Source organism: Oncorhynchus kisutch, linkage group LG5 (genome assembly GCF_002021735.2).
Source record: "Oncorhynchus kisutch isolate 150728-3 linkage group LG5, Okis_V2, whole genome shotgun sequence".
Lineage (NCBI taxonomy): Eukaryota > Metazoa > Chordata > Actinopteri > Salmoniformes > Salmonidae > Oncorhynchus > Oncorhynchus kisutch.
In genome coordinates this window covers 64,029,456-64,056,531 of record NC_034178.2, presented here as the reverse complement: position 1 = coordinate 64,056,531, position 27,076 = coordinate 64,029,456, and the positions used below count along the sequence as shown (strand labels likewise).

General features: G+C 49.3%; 1 protein-coding gene across 1 annotated transcript in view; it reads left to right on the top strand.

Moving 5' to 3' along the window:
• LOC109891648 (plexin-B1) overlaps positions 1 to 27,076 on the top strand; it is a 153,150-nt gene that overhangs the window by 89,895 nt on the left and 36,179 nt on the right. Inside the window, exons 5-10 of the mRNA XM_031823913.1 lie at positions 1,341 to 1,523; positions 8,261 to 8,389; positions 8,831 to 8,931; positions 13,500 to 13,632; positions 13,949 to 14,105; positions 18,950 to 19,061. Coding sequence (XP_031679773.1) covers positions 1,341 to 1,523; positions 8,261 to 8,389; positions 8,831 to 8,931; positions 13,500 to 13,632; positions 13,949 to 14,105; positions 18,950 to 19,061 — 815 coding nt within the window. The remainder of the gene's footprint in view (positions 1 to 1,340; positions 1,524 to 8,260; positions 8,390 to 8,830; positions 8,932 to 13,499; positions 13,633 to 13,948; positions 14,106 to 18,949; positions 19,062 to 27,076) is intronic.

Sequence of the window (27,076 nt, the reverse complement as noted above, 5' to 3'; positions counted from 1 at the left end):
CAAAAATATCCTCCGTGTACAACGTAGAACACCATATAATGCATGCAGAGCAGAATTAGGCCGATACCGATAATGATCAAAATCCAGAAAAGAGCCGTTAAATTCTATAACCACCTAAAAGGAAGTGATTCCCAAACCTTCCATAACAAAGCCATCACCTACAGAGAGATGAACCTGGAGAAGAATCCCCTAAGCAAGCTGGTCCTGGGGCTCTGTTCACAAACACACCCCACAGAGCCCCAGGACAGCAGCACAATTAGACCCAACCAAATCATGAGAAAACAAAAAGATAACTACTTGACACATTGGAAAGAATTAACAAAAAAAAACAGAGCAAACTAGAATGCTATTTGGCCCTAAACAGAGAGTACACAGCGGCAGAATACCTGACCACTGTGACTGACCCAAACTTAAGGAATGCTTTGACTATGCACAGACTCAGTGAGCATAGCCTTGTTATTGAGAAAGGCCGCCGTAGGCAGACATGGCTCTCAAGAGAAGACAGGCTATGTGCTCACTGCCCACAAAATGAGGTGGAAACTGAGCTGCACTTCCTAACCTCCTGCCCAATGTATGACCATATTAGAGACATATATTTCCCTCATTACACAGATCCACAAATAATTTTTTTTAAAAGCAGATTTTGATAAACTCCCATATCTGTTGGTTGAGATACCAGTGTGCCATCACAGCAGCAAGATTTGTAACCTGTTGCCACAAGAAAAGGGCAACCAGTGAAGAACAAACACCATTGTAAATACAACCCATATTTATGCTAATTTATTTTCCCTTTTGTACTTTAACCATTTGTACATTTGTTACAACACTGTATATATACATAAAATGAACTGTGTGTAATGTTTACTGTTCATTTTGATTGTTTATTTCACTTTTGTATATTATCTACTTCACTTGCTTTGGCACTGTAAACTTATGTTTCCCATGCCAATAAAGCCCCTTGAATTGAATTGGGAGGGAGCTGTATGGATAGATGGATGGAGTGGGTGTGTGAGAGGGAGGGAGGGGGTGTGTGTATGTAAGGGAGATGGAGTAGGTGTGTGAGAGGGAGGAAGATGGAGGGATGGGAGATGTGGTGAAAATAAACTCTGTTACAAATAGTAACAATACACCAACACCACATAAAACCATCAACACAAGTACCTATCAACAGTGTTAGATCCCAATGTTTATTACTTGACCCCTAATGTTTTTTGTTGCAGGAACTCATAAGCTGGTAATATTTGTCATAAAGTTGATAAATTGCACCTAATTTTAAAAAAATGCGTCCATACATCTCTAAATTACATCCATTTTCTAATTATTTCCCTCTTGAATTATAGAACACCCTGGATGCCTACCCATGTGGTTCAGACCACACCCCCAGTCCAATGGCCAGCCGGGTGGCTGTGGAAGCCGAGCCCATATTGGACAGCCCATCCACCCGTCTCACCGCCGTGGCTGTCAGCGTGAGGGCGGGACATACAATCGCCTTCCTGGGGGATTCCAAGGGTAACCTGCGCAAGGTAGAGACAATTTAAGATGGTAAAACTATTGGAGCGATTTATATTGAGTATACAAAACATTTATGGACACCTGCTCTTTCCATGACAGACTGACCAGGTGAATCCAGGTGAAAACTATGATCCTTTATTGATGTCACTTGTTAAATTCACTTCCATCAGTGTAGATGAAGGGGAGGAGAAGGGTTAACCTGTTGCGACGAGCAATCCCATATCCGGGATCTTAAGTATAGCCTCAAGAAAATCGCAAATGAAATAAATATTGGCTCTCAAGCTTAGCCTTTTGTTAACAACACTGTCATCTCAGATTTTCAAAATATGCTTTTCAACCATAGAAAAACAAGCATTTGTATAAGAGTATTGATAGCTAGCATAGCATTAAGCCTAGCATTCAGCAGGCAACATTTTCACAAAAACAAGAAAAGCATTCAAATAAAATAATTTACCTTTGAAGAACTTCGGATGTTTTCAATGAGGAGACTCAGTTAGATAGCAAATGTTCCGTTTTTCCAAAAAGATTATTTGTGTAAGAGAAATCGCTCCATTTTGTTCATCACGTTTGGCTAAGAAAACCCCCCGAAAATTCAGTCATTAAAACGCAAACCTTTTTCCAAATTAACTCCATAATATCGACAAACATGGCAAACATTGTTTAGAATCAATCCTCAAGGTGTTTTTCACATATCTATTCAATGATAAGTCACTCGTGGCAGTTTAGTTTCTCCTCTCTTCAAAATGGAAACATGCACGCACCTGGAGATTACGCAATAGTTTCGACGGAGGACACCGAGCGGACACCTGGTAAATGTAGTCTCTTATGGTCAATCTTCCAATGATATGCCTACAAATAAGTCACAATGCTGCAGACACCTTGGGGAAACGACAGAAAGTGCCATATAAGGAGACATTGGAACAAAGCGCCTCCAAAATCTGGGGCATTTCCTGTTTGAAATTTCATCTTGGTTTCGCCTGTAGCATCAGTTCTGTGGCACTCACAGATAATATCTTTGCAGATTTGGAAACGTCAGTGTTTTCTTTCCAAAGCTGTCAATTATATGCATAGTCAAGCATCTTTTCATGACAAAATATCTTGTTTAAAACGGGAACGTTTTTTTCATCTCAAAAATTTAATAGCGCCCCCTAAGAGGGCTTGGGTTAACATAACATGGTAGTGATACACACAGAGGGCTTGGGTTAACATAACATGGTAGTGATACACACAGAGGGCTTGGGTTAACATAACATGGTAGTGATACACACAGAGGGCTTGGGTTAACATAACATGGTAGTGATACACACAGGGGGCTTGGGTTAACATAACATGGTAGTGATACACACAGGGGGCTTGGGTTAACATAACATGGTAGTGATACACACATAGGGCTTGGGAAAATACAAAAACAACCCACTTAAAATATGGTCTTGAAATGCATTAGTGCCAAGGGTTGAGTTTATATCACCCAGACATGTGCATTTGAGTGGGTTATGTGGCAGGGGCTCATAGGGGACATCTCAGTAGTTTAAACTTGCTGCCTTGGTGAAAACCCATCAAGTCCGTTCAACTGTCACTGTCAGTGAAGGCAAGGAAGCCGCATCAGAGTATTTAGGCATAGCGAGTTCTTAGTAACAGCAAGTTCTCTCACTCCCAGACTCTCATTGGGAATAGTGACTAGCGCTAACAATTAGCACTTTGTTTCATTTTTGTCAATGGCTGTGCTGTGGTTGTGACCAGGGTGTGGTGGAGCAGAGCAGGGAGGGGAGCACAATGACACCCATTAACAATATTTTTACACACTGACCACATAACAACAACACTGGCCAATGTGGCCGTTCTTCATGATGTCTGGCTAACTAGGACTCCATGACTCAGTGTTTTGTGTTTGAGTCTCGCACAGTGTGCGCATACAGGGCACAGTCGTCACTGACGGGCAAATAAATGCAAAAACAGCAGAGTTCTAAATAGAGTTCTAAATAGAGTTCTAAATAGAGTTCTAAATAGAGTTCTAAATAGAGTTCTAAATAGAGTTCTAAATAGAGTTCTAAATAGAGTTCTAAATAGAGTTCTAAATAGAGTTCTAAATAGAGTTCTAAATATAATAGAAATGTGGCGTTCTAAATAGAAATGAGTTCTAAATAGAATGCCCTGTTCTCTTTCCATAGACTATCATGCATGCACGCATACATACACGCATGCACACATACATACACGCATGCACACATACACGCATACATACACACATACACGCACGCATACACACATACATACACGCACGCATACACACATACATACACGCACACATACACGCACGCATACACACATACATACACGCACGCATACACACATACATACACGCACGCATACACACATACATACACGCACGCATACACACATACATACACGCACGCATACACACATACATACACGCACGCATACACGCACGCATACACGCACGCATACACGCACGCATACACGCACGCATACACGCACGCACGCATAACTAGGACTCCATGACTCAGTGTTTTGTGTTTGAGTCTCACACAGTGTGTGCATACAGGGCACAGTCGTCACTGACGGGCAAATAAATGCAAAAACAGCAGAGTTCTAAATAGAGTTCTAAATAGAGTTCTAAATAGAGTTCTAAATAGAGTTCTAAATAGAGTTCTAAATATAATAGAAATGTGGCGTTCTAAATAGAAATGAGTTCTAAATAGAATGCCCTGTTCTCTTTCCATAGACTATCATGCATGCACGCATACATACACGCATGCACACATACATACACGCATGCACACATACACGTATACACACATACATACACGCATGCACACATACACGTATACACACATACATACACGCACGCATACACACATACATACACGCACGCATACACACATACATACACGCACGCATACACACATACATACACGCACGCATACACACATACATACACGCACGCATACACACATACATACACGCACGCATACACACACACATACACGCACGCATACACGCACGCATACACGCACGCATACACGCACGCATACACGCACGCATACATGCATACACGCACGCACGCATAACTAGGACTCCATGACTCAGTGTTTTGTGTTTGAGTCTCACACAGTGTGTGCATACAGGGCACAGTCGTCACTGACGGGCAAATAAATGCAAAAACAGCAGAGTTCTAAATGGAGTTCTAAATGGAGTTCTAAATGGAGTTCTAAATGGAGTTCTAAATGGAGTTCTAAATGGAGTTCTAAATGGAGTTCTAAATGGAGTTCTAAATGGAGTTCTAAATGGAGTTCTAAATGGAGTTCTAAATAGAAATGAGTTCTAAATGGAGTTCTAAATAGAAATGAGTTCTAAATGGAGTTCTAAATAGAAATGAGTTCTAAATGGAGTTCTAAATAGAAATGAGTTCTAAATGGAGTTCTAAATAGAAATGAGTTCTAAATAGAGTTCTAAATAGAAATGAGTTCTAAATAGAGTTCTAAATAGAAATGAGTTCTAAATAGAGTTCTAAATAGAAATGAGTTCTAAATAGAGTTCTAAATAGAAATGAGTTCTAAATAGAGTTCTAAATAGAAATGAGTTCTAAATAGAGTTCTAAATAGAAATGAGTTCTAAATAGAGTTCTAAATAGAAATGAGTTCTAAATAGAATGCCCTATTCTCTTTCCATAGACTATCATGCATGCACGCATACATACACGCATGCACACATACATACACGCATACATACACACATACACGCATACATACACACATACACGCACGCATACACACATACATACACGCACGCATACACACATACACGCACGCACACACACATACATACACGCACGCACACACACATACATACACGCACGCACACACACATACATACACGCACGCACACACATACATACACGCACGCATACACACATACATACTTACACGCACGCATACACACATACTTACACGCACGCATACACACATACATACACACACACATACATACACGCACGCACGCATATGCACGCACGCACACACACATACACACACGCACACACACATACACGCACGCATACACACATACACGCACGCATACACACATACACGCACGCATACACACATACACGCACGCATACACACATACACGCACGCATACACACATACACGCACGCATACACACATACACGCACGCATACACACATACACGCACGCATACACACATACACGCACGCATACACACATGCACGCACGCATACACACATGCACGCACGCATACACACATGCACGCACGCATACACACATGCACGCACGCATACACACATGCACGCACGCATACACACATGCACGCACGCATACACACATGCACGCACGCATACACACATGCACGCACGCATACACACATGCACGCACGCATACACACATGCACGCACGCATACACACACATGCACGTACGCATACACGCACGCACGCATACACGCATGCACGCACACACACACGCACACACATGCACGCACACACACACACACACACACACACACATGCACGCACGCACACATACACGCACGCATACACACACGCATACACACATACACGCATGCACGCATAAACACGCATGCATGCATACACGCATGCACGCATACACATATATGCATAAACACACATACGTATGCATGCATACACACATACGCATACACACATACGCATAAACACACATACGTATGCATGCATACACATATACGCATAAACACACATACGCATACACACATACGCATAAACATACATACGTATACATGCATACACACATACGCATACACATATACGCATAAACACACATACGTATGCATGCATACGCATACACACACACACTCATACACACATACGCATAAACACACATACGTATGCATGCATACGCATACACACACGCATACACACATACGCATAAACACACATACGTATGCATGCATACGCATACACACACGCATACACACATACGCATAAACACACATACGTATGCATGCATACACATACACACACGCATACACACATACACGCACGCATGCACACATACACGCATGCATACACACTACCGAATTGTGTGAATGTCACGGTCACCAGATGAATGATGACTCTGTCACTCATTGTTGCTACTGTCCTTCTTACTGTAGTCCCAGACTGTATACAGTATGCCTCTGGGACGTAGCATATTACAGCACATGATCAGATTTGGGTTCAAATACTATTTCAATCGCTAAGTATTATTGCGTAGTTAAAAAAAAATATGTATTTAGTTGAATATTGGGATGTATTTGGGAATACACTTACGAAGTATTGGCATGTATTTGAAAATATTCAAATGCATCGACAAGTGTGTTTTTAATTTTTTTAAATACTCCCATGCATTTGAACCCTGGTCTGTTTGGTCCTAGGGGTATTTGAAATAATGTATTTGAAAATAGTTTCAAATAGTAAGCTATTAATAGGTAATTACTTAAATATGTTCTAATACTTTTAATAGAAGTAGTTTATTCGGCACCACGTTATTTGAAAATAAAAATAATGGAAGTCTTTTAAATAACAAATACCTAAATACAATGTATATTTGAACCAAGGTCTGCACATGACTGACACCTGCTAGGTGAATTAGAAGTGAGCTCTAACTATTACAGAGTTGATATTGGGGAAATCGATTGATTGTATTGTCCATCAATGCAATTTCATATAAGGTGAATTAGACATAGCATGTGTGGGTGTGTGCGCTCAACCCAGAGTTTGTGTTCTGTACAGTGTGTGTGTGTGTGTGTGTGTGTTCAGACAATGCCACTGACAGATGGGATTTCAAGGGTGAGATATGCGCCAGTAATTTTCCATAATGAGATAATCCTATTCTAGTGGATGGCGGAGGGTCAGAGTGGGTCATTCTCATGAAACTGACATTTGACCCCAAATTTCTCTGGTAATTTTTCATGAAATGCCCTCTAGGAACACTGAGATTAGGATCTGTACTTATCTATATCATTATTAGTATGTTTTTTGATCAGATATAATACATTTTACCACTTTCCACCCAATTCTCATTACCAGTGCAATAAGTAAAACACAAATCCATTTCAAATATTTGTTTACCTTGCTCTCCTATTGAAAAGGCCTGAGTTAAACAGAACACTGAAACCTTAAATATTTAAGTGAATTATTACAATTAAATTGGACTTTTTACCAATTAGAGATTTTTAGAAGTTTTGGTAATGAGAAGGCCAAGTAGGTGAAGGGGGTGTTTGATAATAAGAATCTCATTCTGAAGGCATTTTAGCGAGTGAATTAACTTATTCTACTCCTCTAGATCAGGGTTCTCAAACTTCTATAATATTGTAGCGATCCTCGCTAATGATTAGGCCCCCGAGTGGCACAGCAGTCTAAGGCACTGCATCTCAGTGCTAGAGGCATCACTACAGACACCCTGGTTCGAATCCAGGCTCAATTTGGCCCAGTGTGGTCTGGGTTTGGCCAGTGTAGGCTGTCATTGTAAATAGGAATTTGTTCATAACTGACTTGCCTGGTTAATTAAAGGTTCAATAAAATAAAACTAATGATCCCACTTGACAATTCCCTAAATTGGGCTAACCCTATTGGAGCACTGTGTGCATGTTTTCCTTTCATACGAGTGACCCTAGTTCTGTACTCCTTTATCGGTTTTCTTTAATTAAATGTACCTAATTGGTTTCTTAACCATTGGAATGTTTGTTTTCCAGGTGTTTCTGGGCCCTAACGGTGAGGTGGAGGAGTACGCCGTCGTCTCCATCCAGGCCAACACGGCCATCAGCTCAGACCTGCTCCTGGATCAGTCTGAGGAGCACCTTTTCATCATGACGTCCACCATGGTACAGTACACTAGCCTGGTCCTAGATCTGTTTGTTGGTGCTGTCCTGCCAAGTCCTCTGCTCATTGGCAGTTTGACACACATGAATCCCACTTCTGACACCAACAGTACACTACCAACACGACAACTTTAATTTCTTCCCTTCACACCGGCACAGTGGCCAATGACTGTGTCTCTGAAACAAGTCTCTTTTTTCGTTTATAGTAATCTCGTCCACGGCTCTATTGAGACGAAGTTCAGTTTATAGTAATGGCTTCATGCAAAGTCCTCATAGACTCTACAACATTTTCACCACATTACTTTATTTCTATCCAATCCTTTTATCGATCGGGTAAATGGCATCAGTTTTGGGCAATAGTTATGTGTCCGAAATGGGTCTCATTGTTTACCATGTGTTGCACATAATGACTGAATATTGCCTGTTGTTTTGTTGTGGCCATAGCTCCAGAAGAGGCCAGTGGCTGAGTGCCACGAACATCTGGACTGCCAAGCCTGTCTGTCTGCCCACGACCCCTACTGTGGATGGTGTGTCCTGGAGGGGAGGTAAGCCACTAATTCTGAGTAATCCAATGGATTAGCTAACTAATTACTTTTATTGTCAAGTCATATGTAATCCGTAACCAATTACATTTAAGTAATCCGCCCAACCCTGGCCCTGGTTAAAGGGTCAACATATCAAACTAGAGCCAGAGGTTTCCCTGGTCAGGTCAAGTGGCCTAGGAAAACTCAGGGCCCTAGATATTACAGCTGGGCACAACGCAGTCAGAGACTGTGTTTGTGGTACCTCTCATGCTGGTGTATGTGAGAAATGATGTCAAATACAGTAGATAGTCATAGTTATTGCTCATGTTTTAAGGCTACTATACAATATGTAACTTTTTGGACGACCTGACAAAATTCACATAGAAAAGTGAGTTATAGATTGGTTATTCTCATTAAAAGCACGTATAGGAAGCAGTCGGTCTGTTCTATGTTCGATATGCTTTCTGTTTAGTTTTTGTGTCTAACTTTCGGTTTTGTACACCAGTTTCAAACAGCTGAAAATACAAAATTGTTGGTTATGCAAAATATATTTCACAGCGGTTTAGATGGTAGAATGATTCTCTACATTATACTTGCTTGTTTTGTCACATAAACTGAAATTAGGCAAACTATTAGAATTTTAGCAACCAGGATATGGTAGAGCGATTTCTGCAAAGTGCATCTTTTAATTTGTTTTAACCTTTATTTAAGTGGGCAATCGTTTGAGTAGTAGCTACAGTAGCCAAACCCAGGCTTTTCTCCATACACTCACAACTAAGCACATAAACAACATACTAGGAAGTAATTGGTTGGCCCGGCAACAACATACGAGGAAGTGATCGGCCCGGCAACAACATACGAGGAAGTGATCGGCCCGGCAACAACATACGAGGAAGTGATCGGCCCGGCAACAACATACGAGGAAGTGATCGGCCCGGCAACAACATACGAGGAAGTGATCGGCCCGGCAACAACATACGAGGAAGTGATCGGCCCGGCAACAACATACGAGGAAGTGATCGGCCCGGCAACAACATACGAGGAAGTGATCGGCCCGGCAACAACATACGAGGAAGTGATCGGCCCGGCAACAACATACGAGGAAGTGATCGGCCCGGCAACAACACACGAGGAAGTGATCGGCCCGGCAACAACACACGAGGAAGTGATCGGCCCGGCAACAACACACGAGGAAGTGATCGGCCCGGCAACAACACACGAGGAAGTGATCGCCCGGCAACAACACACGAGGAAGTGATCGGCCCGGCAACAACACACGAGGAAGTGATGGGCCCGGCAACAACATACGAGGAAGTGATGGGCCCGGCAACAACATACGAGGAAGTGATGGGCCCGCACAACATACGAGGAAGTGATGGGCCCGGCAACAACATACGAGGAAGTGATGGGCCCGGCAACAACATACGAGGAAGTGATGGGCCCGGCAACAACATACGAGGAAGTGATGGGCCCGGCAACAACATACGAGGAAGTGATGGGCCCGGCAACAACATAGGAGGAAGTGATCGGCCCGGCAACAACATAGGAGGAAGTCATCGGCCCGGCAACAACATACGAGGAAGTCATCGGCCCGGCAACAACATACTAGGAAGTCATCGGCCCGGCAACAACATACGAGGAGGTGATCGGCCCGGCAACAACAACATAGAATGCTGGCACAGCTCCTTGTCCTGACCAGATTTTGCCAAGTCATCTTAAAAGCTTCAGTTAGTTGTTTACTCAACAGGATCACTACCATCTGTTCCTCTCTCGCTCATCCCCTCGTGTCCCCCTCGTGTCTCCCTCGTGTCCCCCTCGTGTCTCCCTCGTGTCCCCCTCGTGTCTCCCTCTCCCTTCTTGTCGGGCACCTTGACCACCTGTCTCTCCCTCCCCTCTCTGTTATTTCTGTCTTTCACATTTTCTTATTTTCTTCTCCATTTCAAACCAATCAGGATGTCTCATAAAAAATAATAATAATAAAAGTCAGTCAATGTATATTTCTCCCATCACCCCTTTGGCCCTAATTCCCATGTTGCTCTTCTCTTCCTCCTCTTCTTCCTCCTCCCATTCTTCCTCCTTTTTCGTACTTCCTTCTCCCCCCTCTACTCCTCCCATTCTAACTCCCTCGGACTCTCCATTTCCCCTCTCCCTCCCACTCCCCCTCCCTCTGTTCCCCCCTCTCTCCCCCACCTGTGCTATAGTGTTATGATGTAAAGACAATTATTTATCCATTACATTATATAATAATATACACTGAGTGTACAAAACATTAAGAACACCTGCTCATAACATGACATAGGCTGACCAGGTGAATCCAGGTGAAAGCTATGATCCCTTATTGATGTCACTTGTTAAATCCACTTCAAATCAGTGTAGATGAAGAGGAGGAGACAGATGAAATAAGGATTGAGACATGAATTGTGTATGTGTGCCATGGGCAAGGCAAAATACTGTGCCTTTGAAGGGAGTATGGTAGTTGGGGGTATGGTAGTTGGGGGTATGGTAGTTGGTGCCAGGCACACCTGTTTGTGTCAAGAACTGCAACGCTGCTGGGTTTTGTACGCTCTACAGTTTCCCGTGTGTATTAAGAATGGTCTACCACCCAAAGGACATCCAGCCATCTGTGGGAAGCATTGCAGTTAACACAGGCCAACATCCCTGGGGAACGCTTTCAACACCTTGTAGAGTCCATGCCTTGATGAATTCAGGCTGTCCTGAGGGCTAAAGGGGATGCAACTCAATATTAGGAAGGTGTTCCTTATGTTTTGTACACTCAGTGTATTCTAAGTATGTACTATTTCTGTAACAGTATGCTATGCTGATAGTACATTGTATGTACACTACATGACCAAATGTATGTGGACACCTGCTCGTCAAACATCTTGTTCCAAAATCAGGGGCATTAATATGGAGTTGGTGCCCCCTTTGCTGCTATAACAGCCTCTACTCTTCTAGGAAGGCTTTCCACTAGATGTTGGAACGTTGCTGCGGGGACTTGCTTCCATTCAGCCACATGCGTTAGTGAGGTCGGGCACTGATGTTGGGCGATTAGGCCTGGTTGCAGTCGGCGTTGCAATTAATCTCAAAGGTATTCGTTGAGGTCAGGGCTCTGTGCAGGCCAGTCAAGTTCTTCCACACAAACCTTGAAAGATAATTTCTGTATGGACTTTGCTTTGTGCGCTGAAACAGGAAAGGGCCTTCTCCAAACTGTTGCCACAAAGTTGGAAACACAGAATTGTTGAGAATGTCATTGAATGCCTCATCGTTAAGATTTCCCTTCACTGAACTAATGGGCCTAGCCAGAAACCATGAAAACCAGCCACAGACCATTTATTCCTCCTCCACCAAACTTTACGGTCCCATTCTGTGAACTTGTGTGGCCTACCACTTTGCGGCTGAACCGTTGTTGCTCCTAGATGTTTCCACTTCTCAAATCGGCACTTACAGTTGACCGGGGCAGCTCTAGCAGGGCAGAAATGTGACGAGCTGACTTGTTAGAAAGGTGGCATCCTATGACGGTGCCACGTTGAAAGTCACGGAGCTCTTCAGTAAGGCCATTCTACTGCCAATGTTTTCCTATGGGGATTTCATGGCTGTGTGCTCGATTTTATACACCTGTCAGCAACTTTTGTATCTATAGTGAATGTAATGATGCATCTATTATGGTATGATAATATATTGTACGTATACATTATGATTTACACTCAGTGACCAGTTTATTAGGTACCTATCTAGTACCGGGTCGGACCCACCTTTGCCTCCAGAACAGCCTGAATTCTTCGGGAATCGAAACATTGCTCAATTGCTATCAAGGGACCTAATGTGAGCCAGGAAAGCATTCCCCACACCATTACACCACCGCCACCAGCCTGTACCGTTGACAAGCAGGATGGGGTCATGGACTCATGCTGCTTACGCCAAATCCTGACTCTGCCTTCAGCTTGACGCCACAGAAACCTGGATTCGTTGGACAAGGCGATGTGTTTCCACTCCTCAATTGTCCAATGTTGGTGATGTGTCCACTGGAGTCGCTTCTTCTTGTTTTTAGCTGATAGGAGTGGAGCCCGATGTGATCGTCTGGTGCAATAGCCCATCCCTGACAACGACTGACTAGTTGTGTGTTCTGAGATGTCGCTCTGTGCCATAATTTGCCTGTTTGTGGCCCACCTGTTAGCTTGCACGATTCATTACATTCTCCTTCGACCTCGTTGATCAACCAGCTGTTTTCGCCCCCAGGACTGCCGCTGACTGGATGTTTTGTTTGTCGCACCAGTCTCTGTAAACTCTAGACACTGTCGTGTGTCAAAAGTCCAGGAGGACAGCCTTTTCTGAGATACTGGACTCGCAGTGCCTGTCACCGACGATCATGCCATGCTCAGTCTAACAGTAACTAGATGCCTGTCTGCCTGCTTTTAAAGCAAGCCATGGCCACGTAATGATTTTTGTGAATGTGGTGGTATACCTAATAAACTAAATAATAATATGTTGGTATCAATAAAGTATAGTATGATCATGTATTGTGTAGATGTAGTCTGGGCGATGGTAATGTATCAGTATGTGAGATGATATTAACATATTGATATGTGTAGGTGTGGCCAGCAGGCTCAGTGTTCACGCGGGGCCCAGGCAGGCCAGTGGCTGTGGAGCTTCGACATGGAGCAGAAGTGTCTCACCATCCAGTCCCTCAGCCCCTCCAACATCAGCCGGCAGGAGAAGAGAAGCGTATGTCTGTGTGTCTGTGCGTACGTGTGTCTGGGCATACGTGTATGTGTGTATTTGTGTGTGTGCGTGTGCATGCGTGTGTGTTCAAGTACATGGGTATGTGAGCACATGCTTTTTTACAGGGTTGTTCCTTCATGTTCACACTGTGAGGGTTAGTTTTAGCCTGGCTGGATCCTGGCTGGATCCTGGCTGGCAGTGTTTGCTTGTTTTACATCCAGTTTTACAGCAGAGATCAGAGCTGGTTATCATATACATTCTCCTTGCAGATCCGAGCCAGCTCGTTCTCTCTCTAACATCTCCTCCCTACCTCCCTCAGATCTCTCTATCAGTCCTGGGCTTGGCCGTCCTAGAAGAGGACAAGTCGTACTCCTGTTTCTTTCACGACTCTGAGAGTCCTGCCACAGTCACCGACATGGGGGTCACCTGCCTCTCCCCTGACCCCCACAGGGTGCTGACTGGGCCCCCGGGACAAGGTGACTTCCAAGGGGGCCAGATGGGTACTAGGCATGGAACCTGCTTCTCTATACTGTTTATACACACGCATGCACAAGCGCACACTTCATCATTTTAATGAGATGATAAACGTAAGGACCTGTCTCTCACTCATTAAAGTGTGTGTGTTGTTATACAGACCCATCAGCCTCTAAGCAGCAGTAGGTACAGTGTCCTTACAGAGCAGATGTATGTTGGATCCAAATCCTCTTTGTCTCCCAGTTTACACAGCAGGGAGTCACCTCCATGTCCGCCAGTCTAGGGAGCTAATCATGCAATTCATCCGTCACATGTGTTTCATGCAGGCTTCTATCTTTGGGCCTGGGATAGTGCAGTATGGTTTGGCCTGGGATAGTGCGGTAAGGTTTGGCCTGGCATAGTGCGGTATGGTTTGGCCTGGGATAGTGCGGTATGGTTTGGTTTCGTTGCATGCTTGGAGCCATCAATTTGTTTTGGTCAGTCATTTCTGATGCATTATGGGCATTAACTGTTCACACATGCACTAGTGAACTCCTATCATGTCCCCCTTTCTTCCCTCCTCCATCCACTTTTTCTCTCACCCCCTCACGTCTCAGCCCCCCATGTCTCAGCCCCCCATGTCTCAGCCCCCCACGTCTCAGCCCCCCACGTCTCAGCCCCCCACGTCTCAGCCCCCCACGTCTCAGCCCCCCACGTCTCAGCCCCCCACGTCTCACCCCCCCCATCTCTCAGCCCCCCATCTGTCTCCCTGGTTCCCATGAAAAGGATTCCTGAAGAGAGGAGGTTTGTTGTGGTTCTCAGGCCATGAGGGCTAGGTATTTAACATGAGGGCTAGGTATTTAACATGAGGGCTAGGTATTTAACATGAGGGCTAGGTATTTAACATGAGGGCTAGGTATTTAACATGAGGGCTAGGTATTTAACATGAGGGCTAGGTATTTAACATGAGGGCTAGGTATTTAACATGAGGGCTAGGTATTTAACATGAGGGCTAGGTATTTAACATGAGGGCTAGGTATTTAACATGAGGGCTAGGTATTTAACATGAGGGCTAGGTATTTAACATGAGGGCTAGGTATTTAACATGAGGGCTAGGTATTTAACATGAGGGCTAGGTATTTAACATGAGGGCTAGGTATTTAACATGGGGGCTAGGTATTTAACATGAGGGCTAGGTATTTAACATGAGGGCTAGGTAGTTAGTCCCATCTGCCTGGGGGTATTAGTGAATAGAGAGAGACTCACACTGATCCCACAGGTATTACAGGGAGATCTGTGTGTTTGTGCGCGTTTGTATGATCTGCAGATGGTTCAGATAGAATCTTAGGAGTAACGAATCCAGTCACAGGATGAAATCATGGTTTAGTTCATGGTCTCAACAATTAAGTCAAGACGTTAAGTCGGTTTAAGTATAGTTAAGATTCTCTTATCTAGAGCGACTTACAATTAGTGTGATTAAAACAAGGAAGATCACCTTAAAACGTCAAGATTGTGAATTGATCAAATCTAATTGCATACAGTAGACCCAGCTCCAAGGAAAAATAATGTTTATGTGTACACATTAGTGTGTGTACTTGGCAAGTGAGGGAACATGTACAGGTAACTGCCAGAATAAAGGAAACACTTGAGTAAATGAGGGATACAAAGTATATTGAAAGCAGATTCTTCCACACAGGTGTGGTTCCTGAGTTAATTAAGCAATTATCCTCCCATCACACTTTGGGTCATGTATAAAAATGCTGGGCAGCCCATTATTTTGCCATTATATTTAGGCTACAATGGCTATGCCCCCATGGGATGGCAACTACTCTGTCCAAAGGGCACGAGTGATCACTGAATGCTTTGATGAGCATGAAAATGATGTAAACCATATGCCATGGCTGTCTCAGTCACCAGATCTCAACCCAAGAATAAGAATTTCCCCTCGAAGAATGTTGTCGTATCCCTCACCTAGAGTTCCAGACACTTGTAGCATCTATGCCAAGGTCCATTGAAGCTGTTCTGGCACGTGGTGGCCCATCGCCCTATTAAGACATTTATGTTGGTGTTTCCTTTATTTTGTCAGTTACCTGTATCTGTCAGTGTTGCTCAAACAGTGTGTTCAACAGACCTGAATGCTTCACTTTGGGCTGTTTAGGCTTTGTAGCTGCAGATGGATTTCATTAGAACTCTGTTGTCTCTCAACTCGGCAAAGCACACTCTGTTTCTATCCCAAATGGCACCCTATTCCCTACATACAGCACCCTATACAGTGCTTTTGGAAAGTATTCAGACCCCTTAACTTTTTCCACATTTTGTTAGGTTACAACCTTATTCTAAAATTAAATATTTTTTTCCCTCATCAATCTGCAAACAATACCCCATAATAACGAAGCAAAAACAGTTAAAAAATATATATATGTATTAAATGTACATTAGTATTCAGACCCTTTACTTAGCACCGTTGGCAGCAATTACAGCATTGAGTCTTCTTGGGTATGACACTACAAGCTTGGCACACTTGTATTTGGGGAGTTTCTCCCATTCTTCTCTGCAGATCCTCTCAAGCTCTGTCAGGCTGGATGGGGAGTGTTGCTGCACAGCGATTTTCAGGTCTCTCCAGAGATGTTAGATTGGGTTCATGTCCGGGCTCTGGCTGGGCTGCTCAAGGACATTGAGACTTGACCAGAAGCCACTCCTGCATTGTCTTGGCTGTGTGCTTAGGGTCGTTGTCCTGTTGGAAGGTGAACCTTTGCCCCAGTCTGAGGTCCTGAGCGCTCTGGAGGTTTTCATTAAGGATCGCCCTGTACTTTTCTCCATTCATCTTTGTCTCGATCCTGACTAGTCTCCAAATCTCTGCCACTGAAAACCATCCACACAGCTTGATGCTGCCACCACCATGCTTCACTGTAGGGATGGGGCCAGGTTTCCTCCAGACGTGACACTAGGCATTCAGGCCAAAGAGTTCAATCTTGGTTTCATCAGACCAGAGAATCTTGTTTCTCATTGTCTGAGAGACTTTAGGTGCTTTTTGGCAAACTCCAAGTGGGCTGTCATGTGCATTTTACTGAGGAGTGGCTTCCGTCTGGCCACTACCATAAAGGCCTGATTGGTGGAGTGCTGCAGAGATGGTTGTCCTTCTGGAAGGTTCTCCCATCTCCACAGAGGAACTCTAGTGCTCTATCAGAGTAACTATCGGGTTCTTGGTCACTTCCCTGACCAAGGCCCTTCTCCCCTGATTGCTCAGTTTGGCCGGGTGGCCAAGAGTCTTGATGGTTCCAAACTTCTTCCCTTTAAGAATGATGGAGGCCACTGTGTTCTTGGGGACCTTCAATTCCACAGAAATGTTTTGGTACCCTTCCCCAGATCTGTGCCTCGACACAATCCTGTCTCGGAGCTCTACGGACAATTCCTTCGACCTCATGGCCTGGTTTTTGCTCTGACATACACTGTCAACTGTGGGACCTTATATGGACAGGTGTGTGCCATTCCAAATCATGTCCAATCAATTGGATTTACCACAGGTGGACTCCAATCAAGTTATAGAAACTTCTCAAGGATGATCAATGGGAACAGGATGCACCTGAGCTCAATTTCAACTCTCATACCCAAGAATCTGAATACTGATGTAAATGAGGTATTTTTGTTTTTGCAAAAATGTTTTAAAAAGTTTTTTTTTGCTTTGTCATTATGGGGTATTGTGTGTAGATTACTGTAATGTAATAAAATGTGGAAAGGGTCAAGGGGTCTGAATACTTTCAGAAGGTACTGTAGTGTACTACTGTTGACCAGGGCCCATAGGGAATAAGGTGCCATTTGGGACACAATCCATCACTCTCCTGTTCTCGACCTCCTCACACTCTCCTGTTCTCGACCTCCTCACACTCTCCTGTTCTCGACCTCCTCACACTCTCCTGTTCTCGACCTCCTCACACTCTCCTGTTCTCGACCTCCTCACACTCTCCTGTTCTCGACCTCCTCACACTCTCCTGTTCTCGACCTCCTCACACTCTCCTGTTCTCGACCTCCTCACACTCTCCTGTTCTCGACCTCCTCACACTCTCCTGTTCTCGACCTCCTCACACTCTCCTGTTCTCGACCTCCTCACACTCTCCTGTTCTCGACCTCACACTCTCCTGTTCTCGACCTCCTCACACTCTCCTGTTCTCGACCTCCTCACACTCTCCTGTTCTCGACCTCCTCACACTCTCCTGTTCTCGACCTCCTCACACTCTCCTGTTCCCGACCTCCTCACACTCTCCTGTTCCCGACCTCCTCACACTCTCCTGTTCCCGACCTCCTCACACTCTCCTGTTCCCGACCTCCTCACACTCTCCTGTTCCCGACCTCCTCACACACTCTCCTGTTCCCGACCTCCTCACACACTCTCCTGTTCCCGACCTCCTCCTCACACACTCTCCTGTTCCCGACCTCCTCCTCACACACTCTCCTGTTCCCGACCTCCCCTCACACTCTCCTGTTCCCGACCTCCCCTCACACTCTCCTGTTCCCGACCTCCTCTCACACTCTCCTGTTCCCGACCTCCTCTCACACTCTCCTGTTCCCGACCTCCTCTCACACTCTCCTGTTCCCGACCTCCTCTCACACTCTCCTGTTCCCGACCTCCTCAAACTGTTTTGAACAACAGTGCTTTTATTCAGACATACAGACATGGTCAAGTCTCACTCTCATTTTCAAATCTTCATAAGACTCAGTTCTAAGATGAAGCTTAGACAAATATTTTCACAACATATTATTTTTAGAAAGCTTGGCACTGTGTTGGGTAGGGATCCTAAGGAGGTAAGACGTAACATTTAATATTTGTTTGTCTCTAGTTCTCATTCTCTCCGTTTCTCTCTCTCCTCAGATTTTGTCACGGTCACCCTGTCCCTGCGCTTTGGTAACGTCGTCGTCACGGCGACAGAGTTCACCTTCTACGACTGTACTGCCGCCAAGCAGCTGTCTGGGAGCGTGCCGTGAGTTAACCTATCTCTCCCTCTCTGTTACCCACTCTCGCTCTCTCCCGATCTCTTTCTCTCCCTCCCTCTGCTCTCTTTAGCACTCTCTCTCTCCCTATTTTACGTTCTCACAATTTTTCTCACTCGCTCTGGCTCTCTTTCTAGCTCTCTGGCTCTCTTTCTAGCTCTCTGGCTCTCTTTCTAGCTCTCTGTCTCTCTAGCTCGCTCTCTGTCTCTCTAGCTCGCTCTCTGTCTCTCTAGCTCGCTCTCTGTCTCTCTAGCTCGCTCTCTGTCTCTAGCTCGCTCTCTGTCTCTAGCTCGCTCTCTGTCTCTAGCTCGCTCTCTGTCTCTAGCTCGCTCTCTGTCTCTAGCTCGCTCTCTGTCTCTAGCTCGCTCTCTGTCTCTAGCTCGCTCTCTGTCTCTAGCTCGCTCTGTCTCTAGCTCGCTCTCTGTCTCTAGCTCGCTCTCTGTCTCTAGCTCGCTCTCTGTCTCTAGCTCGCTCTCTGTCTCTAGCTCGCTCTCTGTCTCTAGCTCGCTCTCTGTCTCTAGCTCGCTCTCTGTCTCTAGCTCGCTCTCTGTCTCTAGCTCGCTCTCTGTCTCTAGCTCGCTCTCTGTCTCTAGCTCGCTCTCTGTCTCTAGCTCGCTCTCTGTCTCTAGCTCGCTCTCTGTCTCTCTAGCTCGCTCTCTGTCTCTCTAGCTCGCTCTCTGTCTCTCTAGCTCGCTCTCTGTCTCTCTAGCTCGCTCTCTGTCTCTCTAGCTCGCTCTCTGTCTCTCTAGCTCGCTCTCTGTCTCTCTAGCTCGCTCTCTGTCTCTTCTAGCTCGCTCTCTGTCTCTCTAGCTCGCTCTCTGTCTCTCTCTAGCTCGCTCTCTCGGGCTCGCTCGCGCTCTCTCGCTCTCTGGCTCTCTGGCTCTCTCTCTCGCGCTCTCGCTCGCTCTCTCTCTCTCTCTGGCTCGCTCGCGCTCTCTCTCTCTCTGGCTCGCTCGCGCTCTCTCTCTCTCTGGCTCGCTCGCGCTCTCTCTCTCTCTCTGGCTCGCTCGCGCTCTTCTCTCTCTCTCTGGCTCGCTCGCGCTCTCTCTCTCTCTCTGGCTCGCTCGCGCTCCTCTCTCTCTCTCTGGCTCGCTCGCGCTCTCTCTCTCTCTCTGGCTCGCTCGCGCTCTCTCTCTCTCTGGCTCGCTCTGCGCTCTCTCTCTCTGGCTCGCTCGCGCTCTCTCTCTCTGGCTCGCTCGCGCTCTCTCTCTCTCTGCCGCTCGCGCTCTCTCTCTCTCTGGCTCGCTCGCGCTCTCTCTCTCTCTCTGGCTCGCTCGCGCTCTCTCTCTCTCTGGCTCGCTCCGCCTCTCTTCTCTCTCTGGCTTCGCTCGCGCTCTCTCTCTCTCTGGCTCGCTCGCGCTCTCTTCTCTCTGGCTCGCTCGCGCTCTCTCTTCTCTGCTCGCTCAGCGCTCTCTCTGTCTCTAGCTCGCTCTCTGTCTCTAGCTCGCTCTCTGTCTCTAGCTCGCTCTCTGTCTCTAGCTCGCTCTTGTCTCTAGCTCGCTCTCTGTCTCTAGCTCGCTCTCTGTCTCTAGCTCGCTCTCTGTCTCTAGCTCTCCTGTCTCTAGCTCGCTCTCTGTCTCTAGCTCGCTCTCTGTCTCTACTCGCTCCTTCTCTCCTCGCTCTCTGTCTCTAGCTCGCTCTCTGTCGCTCTAGCTCGCTCTCTGTCTCTCTAGCTCGCTCTCTGTCTCTCTAGCTCGCTCTCTTCTCTCTAGCTCGCTCTCTCTGTCTCTCTAGCTCGCTCTCTGTCTCTCTAGCTCGCTCTCTGTCTCTCTAGCTCGCTCTCTGTCTCTCTAGCTCGCTCTCTGTCTCTCTAGCTCGCTCTCTGTCTCTCTAGCTCGCTCTCTGTCTCTCTAGCTCGCTCTCTCGGGCTCTCTCGGGCTCGCTCGCGCTCTCTCGCTCTCTGGCTCTCTGGCTCTCTCTCTCGCGCTCTCGCTCGCGCTCTCTCTCTCTCTGGCTCGCTCGCGCTCTCTCTCTCTCTGGCTCGCTCGCGCTCTCTCTCTTCTGGCTCGCTCGCGCCTCTCTCTCTCTCTGGCTCGCTCGCGCTCTCTCTCTCTCTGGCTCGCTCGCGCTCTCTCTCTCTCTGGCTCGCTCGCGCTCTCTCTCTCTCTGGCTCGCTCGCGCTCTCTCTCTCTCGGCTCGCTCGCGCTCTCTCTCTCTCTCTGGCTCGCTCGCGCTCTCTCTCTCTCTCTGGCTCGCTCGCGCTCTCTCTCTCTCTGGCTCGCTCGCGCTCTCTCTCTCTCTCTGGCTCGCTCCGCTCTCTCTCTCTCTCTGGCTCGCTCGCGCTCTCTCTCTCTCTCTGGCTCGCTCGCGCTCTCTCTCTCTCTTATGGCTCGCTCGCGCTCTCTCTCTCTCTCTGGCTCGCTCGCGCCTCTCTCTCTCTCTGGCTCGCTCGCGCTCTCTCTCTCTCTGGCTCGCTCGCGCTCTCTCCTCTCTGGCTCGCTCGCGCTTCTCTCTCTCTGGCTCGCTCGCGCTTCTCTCTCTCTCTGGCTCGCTCGCGCTCTCTCTCTCTCTGGCTCGCTCGCGCTCTCTCTCTCTCTGGCTCGCTCGCGCTCTCTCTCTTCTGCGCTCGCGCTCTCTCTCTCTCTGGCTCGCTCGCGCTCTCTCTCTCTCGCTCGCGCTCTCTCTCTCGCGCTCTCTCTCTCTCTCTCTGGCTCGCTCGGCTCTCTCTCTCTCTGGCTCCTCGCGCTCTCTCTCTCTCTGGCTCGCTCGCGCTCTCTCTCTCTCTGGCTCGCTCGCGCTTCTCTCTCTCTGGCTCGCTCGCGCTCTCTCTCTCTCTGGCTCGCTCGCGCTCGCTCTTCTCTCTGGCTCGTCGCGTCTCGCTCTCTCTCTGGCTCGCTCGCGCTCTCTCTCTCTCTCTGGCTCGCTCGCGCGCTCTCTCTCTCTGGCTCGCTCGCGCGCTCTCTCTCTCTGGCTCGCTCGCGCTCTCTCTCTGGCTCGCTCGCTCTCTCTCTCTGGCTCGCTCGCGCTCTCTCTCTCTCTGGCTCGCTCGCGCTCTCTCTCTCTCTGGCTCGCTCGCGCTCTCTCTCTCTCTGGCTCGCTCGCGCTCTCTCTCTCTCTGGCTCGCTCGCGCTCTCTCTCTCTCTGGCTCGCTCGCGCTCTCTCTCTCTCTGGCTCGCTCGCGCTCTCTCTCTCTCTGGCTCGCTCGCGCTCTCTCTCTCTCTGGCTCGCTCGCGAGCTCTCATCTCTTGGCTCGCTCGCGCTCTCTCTCTCTCTGGCTCGCTCGCGCTCTCTCTCTCTCTGGCTCGCCTCGCGCTCTCTCTCTCTGGCTCGCCTCGCGCTCTCTCTCTCTCTGGCTAGCTCGCGCTCTCTCTCTCTCTGGCTCGCTCTCTCTCTGGCTCGCTCGCGCTCTCTCTGGCTCGCTCGCGCTCTCTCTGGCTCGCGCTCTCTCTGGCTCGCGCTCTCTCTGGCTCGCGCTCTCTCTGGCTCGCGCTCTCTCTGGCTCGCGCTCTCTCTGGCTCGCGCTCTCTCTGGCTCGCGCTCTCTCTGGCTCGCGCTCTCTCTGGCTCGCGCTCTCTCTGGCTCGCGCTCTCTCTGGCTCGCGCTCTCTCTGGCTCGCGCTCTCTCTGGCTCGCTCGCGCTCTCTCTGGCTCGCTCGCGCTCTCTCTGGCTCGCTCGCGCTCTCTCTGGCTCGCTCGCGCTCTCTCTGGCTCGCTCGCGCTCTCTCTGGCTCGCTCGCGCTCTCTCTGGCTCGCTCGCGCTCTCTCTGGCTCGCTCGCGCTCTCTCTGGCTCGCTCGCGCTCTCTCTGGCTCGCTCGCGCTCTCTCTGGCTCGCTCTCTCTCTCTCTGGCTCTCTCTGTCTCTCTCTCTCTGTCTCTCTCTCTCTGGCTCTCTCTCTCTCTGGCTCTCTCTCTCTCTGGCTCTCTCTCTCTCTGGCTCTCTCTCTCTCTGGCTCTCTCTCTCTCTGGCTCTCTCTCTGGCTCTCTCTCTCTCTGGCTCTCTGGCTCTCTCTCTGGCTCTCTCTCTCTCTCTGGCTCTCTCTCTCTCTCTGGCTCTCTCTCTCTCTCTGGCTCTCTCTCTCTCTCTGGCTCTCTCTCTCTCTCTGGCTCTCTCTCTCTCTCTGGCTCTCTCTCTCTCTGGCTCTCTCTCTCTCTGGCTCTCTCTCTCTCTGGCTCTCTCTCTCTCTGGCTCTCTCTCTCTCTGGCTCTCTCTCTCTCTGCTCTCTCTCTCTCTGGCTCTCTCTCTCTCTCTCTGGCTCTCTCTCTCTCTCTCTCTCTGGCTCTCTCTCTGGCTCTCTCTCTCTCTCTTCTGGCTCGCTCTCCTCTCTCTCTCTCTCTGGCTCTCTCTGGCTCGCTCTCTCTCTGGCTCGCTCTCTCTCTGGCTCGCTCGCGCTCTCTCTGGCTCGCGCTCTCTCTGGCTCGCGCTCTCTCTGGCTCGCTCTCTCTCTCTCTGGCTCGCTCGCGCTCTCTCTGGCTCGCGCTCTCTCTGGCTCGCGCTCTCTCTGGCTCGCGCGTCTCTCTGGCTCGCGCTCTCTCTGGCTACGCTCTCTCTGGCTCGCGCTCTCTCTGGCTCGCGCTCTCTCTGGCTCGCGCTCTCTCTGGTCGCTCGCGCTCTCTCTGGCTCGCTCGCGCTCTCTCTGGCCGCTCGCGCTTCTCTGGCTCGCTCGCGCTCTCTCTGGCTCGCTCGCGCTCTCTCTGGCTCGCTCGCGCTCTCTCTGGCTCGCTCGCGCTCTCTCTGGCTCGCTCTCTCTCTCTCTGGCTCGCTCTCTCTCTCTCTGGCTCTCTCTGTCTCTCTCTCTCTCTGTCTCTCTCTCGGCTGTCTCTCTCTCTCTGTCTCTCTCTGGCTGTCTCTCTCTCTGGCTGTCTCTCTCTCTGGCTGTCTCTCTCTCTGGCTGTCTCTCTCTCTGGCTCTCTCTCTCTCTGGCTCTCTCTCTCTCTGGCTCTCTCTCTCTGGCTCTCTCTGGCTCTCTCTCTGGCTCTCTCTGGCTCTCTCTCTCTCTCTCTCTGGCTCTCTCTCTCTCTCTCTCTCTCTCTCTGGCTCTCTCTCTCTCTCTGGCTCTCTCTCTCTCTCTCTCTCTGGCTCTCTCTCTCTCTCTGGCTCTCTCTCTCTCTCTCTCTCTGGCTCTCTCTCTCTCTCTGGCTCTCTCTCTCTGGCTCTCTCTCTCCTGGCTCTCTCTGGCTTCTCTCTCTCTCTGGCTCTCTCTCTCTCTCTCTCTCTCTGGCTCTCTCTCTCTCTCCTTCTCTCCTCTGGCCTCTCTCTCTCTCTCTGGCTCTCTATCTGGCCTCTCTCTGGCTCTCTCTTGGCTCTCTCTCTCTCTCTCTCTGGCTCGCTCTCTCTCTCTCTCTCTCTGGCTCTCTCTGGCTCGCTCTCTCTCTGGCTCGCTCGCGCTCTCTCTGGCTCGCGCTCTCTCTGGCCGCGGCTCTCTTGGCTCGCGCTCTCTCTGGCTCGCGCTCTCTCTGGCTCGCGCTCTCTCTGGCTCGCGCTCTTCTGGCTCGCTCGCGCTCTCTCTGGCTCGCTCGCGCTCTCTCTCTCGCTCGCGCTCTCTCTCTCGCTCGCGCTTCTCTGGCTCGCTCGCGCTCTCTCTGGCTCGCTCGCGCTCTCTCTGGCTCGCTCGCGCTCTCTCTGGCTCGCTCGCGCTCTCTCTGGCTCGCGCTCTCTCTGGCTCGCGCTCTCTCTGGCTCGCTCGCGCTCTCTCTGGCTCGCTCTCTCTCTCTCTGGCTCTCTCTCTCTCTGGCTCTCTCTGTCTCTCTCTCTCTCTGTCTCTCTCTGGCTCTCTCTCTCTCTCTGTCTCTCTCTGGCTCTCTCTCTCTCTCTCTGGCTCTCTCTCTGGCTCTCTCTGGCTCTCTCTCTGGCTCTCTCTCTCTCTCTCTCTGGCTCGCTCTCTCTCTCTCTCTCTCTGGCTCTCTCTGGCTCGCTCTCTCTCTGGCTCGCTCGCGCTCACTCTGGCTCGCGCTCTCTCTGGCTCGCGCTCTCTCTGGCTCGCGCTCTCTCTGGCTCGCGCTCTCTCTGGCTCGCGCTCTCTCTGGCTCGCGCTCTCTCTGGCTCGCTCGCGCTCTCTCTGGCTCGCGCTCTCTCTGGCTCGCTCGCGCTCTCTCTGGCTCGCTCGCGCTCTCTCTGGCTCGCTCGCGCTCTCTCTGGCTCGCTCGCGCTCTCTCTGGCTCGCTCGCGCTCTCTCTGGCTCGCTCGCGCTCTCTCTGGCTCGCGCTCTCTCGGCTCGCGCTCTCTCTGGCTCGCTCGCGCTCTCTCTGGCTCGCTCTCTCTCTCTCTGGCTCTCTCTCTCTCTGGCTCTCTCTGTCTCTCTCTCTCTCTGTCTCTCTCTGGCTCTCTCTCTCTCTCTGTCTCTCTCTGGCTGTCTCTCTCTCTCTGTCTCTCTCTGGCTGTCTCTCTCTCTGGCTGTCTCTCTCTCTGGCTCTCTCTCTCTCTGGCTCTCTCTCTTCTCTGGCTCTCTCTCTCTCGGGCTCTCTCTCTCTCTGGCTCTCTCTCTCTCTGGCTCTCTCTGGCTCTCTCTCTGGCTCTCTCTGGCTATCTCTCTCCTCTCTTCTGGCTCTCTTCTCTCTCTCTCTCTGGCTCTCTCTCTCTCTCTCTCTGGCTCTATCTCTCTCTCTCTTCTCTGGGCTCTCTATCTCTCATCTCTCTCTCTCTCTCTGGATCTCTCTCTCTCTGGGCTCTCTCTCTCTCTGGCTCTCTCTCTCTCTGGCTCTCTCTCTCTCTGGCTCTCTCTCTCTCTGGCTCTCTCTCTCTCTCTCTGTCTCTCTCTCTCTCTCTCTCTCTCTGGCTCTCTCTCTCTTCTCTCTCTCTGGCTCTCTTCGGCTCTCTCTCTCTCTCTCTCTGGCTCGCTCTCTCTCTCTCTCATCTCTGGCTCTCTCTCTCTCTGGCTCTCTCTCTCTCTGGCTCTCTCTCTCTCTGGCTCTCTCTCTCTCTGGCTCTCTCTCCTCTGGCTCTCTTCTCTCTCTGGCTCTCTCTCTCTCTCTGGCTCTCTCTCTCTCTGGGCTCTCTGGCTCTCTCTCTCTCTCTGGCTCTCTCTCTCTCTCTCTCTCTTCTCTCTTGGCGCTCTCTCTCTCTCTCTCTCTGGCTCATCTCTGGCTCTCTCTCTCTCTTCTCTCTGGCTCGCTCTCTCTCTCTCTCTCTCTGGCTCATCTCTCTCTGGCTCCTCTCTCTCTCTGGCTTCTCTCTCTCTCTGGCTCTCTCTCTCTCTGGCTCTCTCTCTCTCTGGCTCTCTCTCTCTCGGCTCTCTCTGGCTCTCTCTCTCTCTCTCTCTCTCTCTCTCTCTCTCTCTCTCTCTCTCTCTCTCTCTCTCTCTCTCTCTCTATGGCTCTCTCTCTCTCTCTCTCTCTCGGCTCGCTTCTCTCTCTCTCTCTCTGGCTCGCTCTCTCTCTCTGGCTCGCTCTCTCTCTCTGGCTCGCTCTCTCTCTCTGGCTCGCTCTCTCTCTTGGCTCGCTCTCTCTCTCTCTCTCTCTCTGGCTCGCTCTCTCTCTCTCTCTCTCTCTCTCTCTCTCTGGCTCTATCTTCTCTCTCTCTCTCTCTCTGGGCTCTCTCTCTCTCTCTCTCTCTTCTCTCTGGCTCGCTCTCTTCTCTCTCTCTCTCTCTGGCTAGATCGCGTCTCTCTCTTCTCTGGCTCGCTCGCGCATCTTGGCTCGCTCTCTCTCTCTCTCTCTGGCTCGCTCTCTCTCTCTCTCTCTGGCTCGCTCTCTCTCTCTCTCTCTGGCTCGCTCTCTCTCTCTCTCTGGCTCGCTCTCTCTCTCTCTGGCTCGCGCTCTCTCTGGCTCGCGCTCTCTCTCTGGCTCGCTCGCGCTCTCTCTGGCTCGCTCGCGCTCTCTCTGGCTCGCTCGCTCTCTCTCTCTGGCTCGCTCGCGCTCTCTCTCTGGCTCGCTCGCTCTCTCTCTGGCTCGCTCGCTCGCTCTCTCTCTGGCTCGCTCGCTCGCTCTCTCTCTGGCTCGCTCGCTCTCTCTCTCTCTGGCTCGCTCGCCGCTCTCTCTCTCTGGCTCGCCTCGCGCTCTCTCTCTCTTGGCTCGCCTCGCGCTCTCTCTCTCTCTGGCTCGCCTCGCGCTCTCTCTCTCTCTGGCTCGCCTCG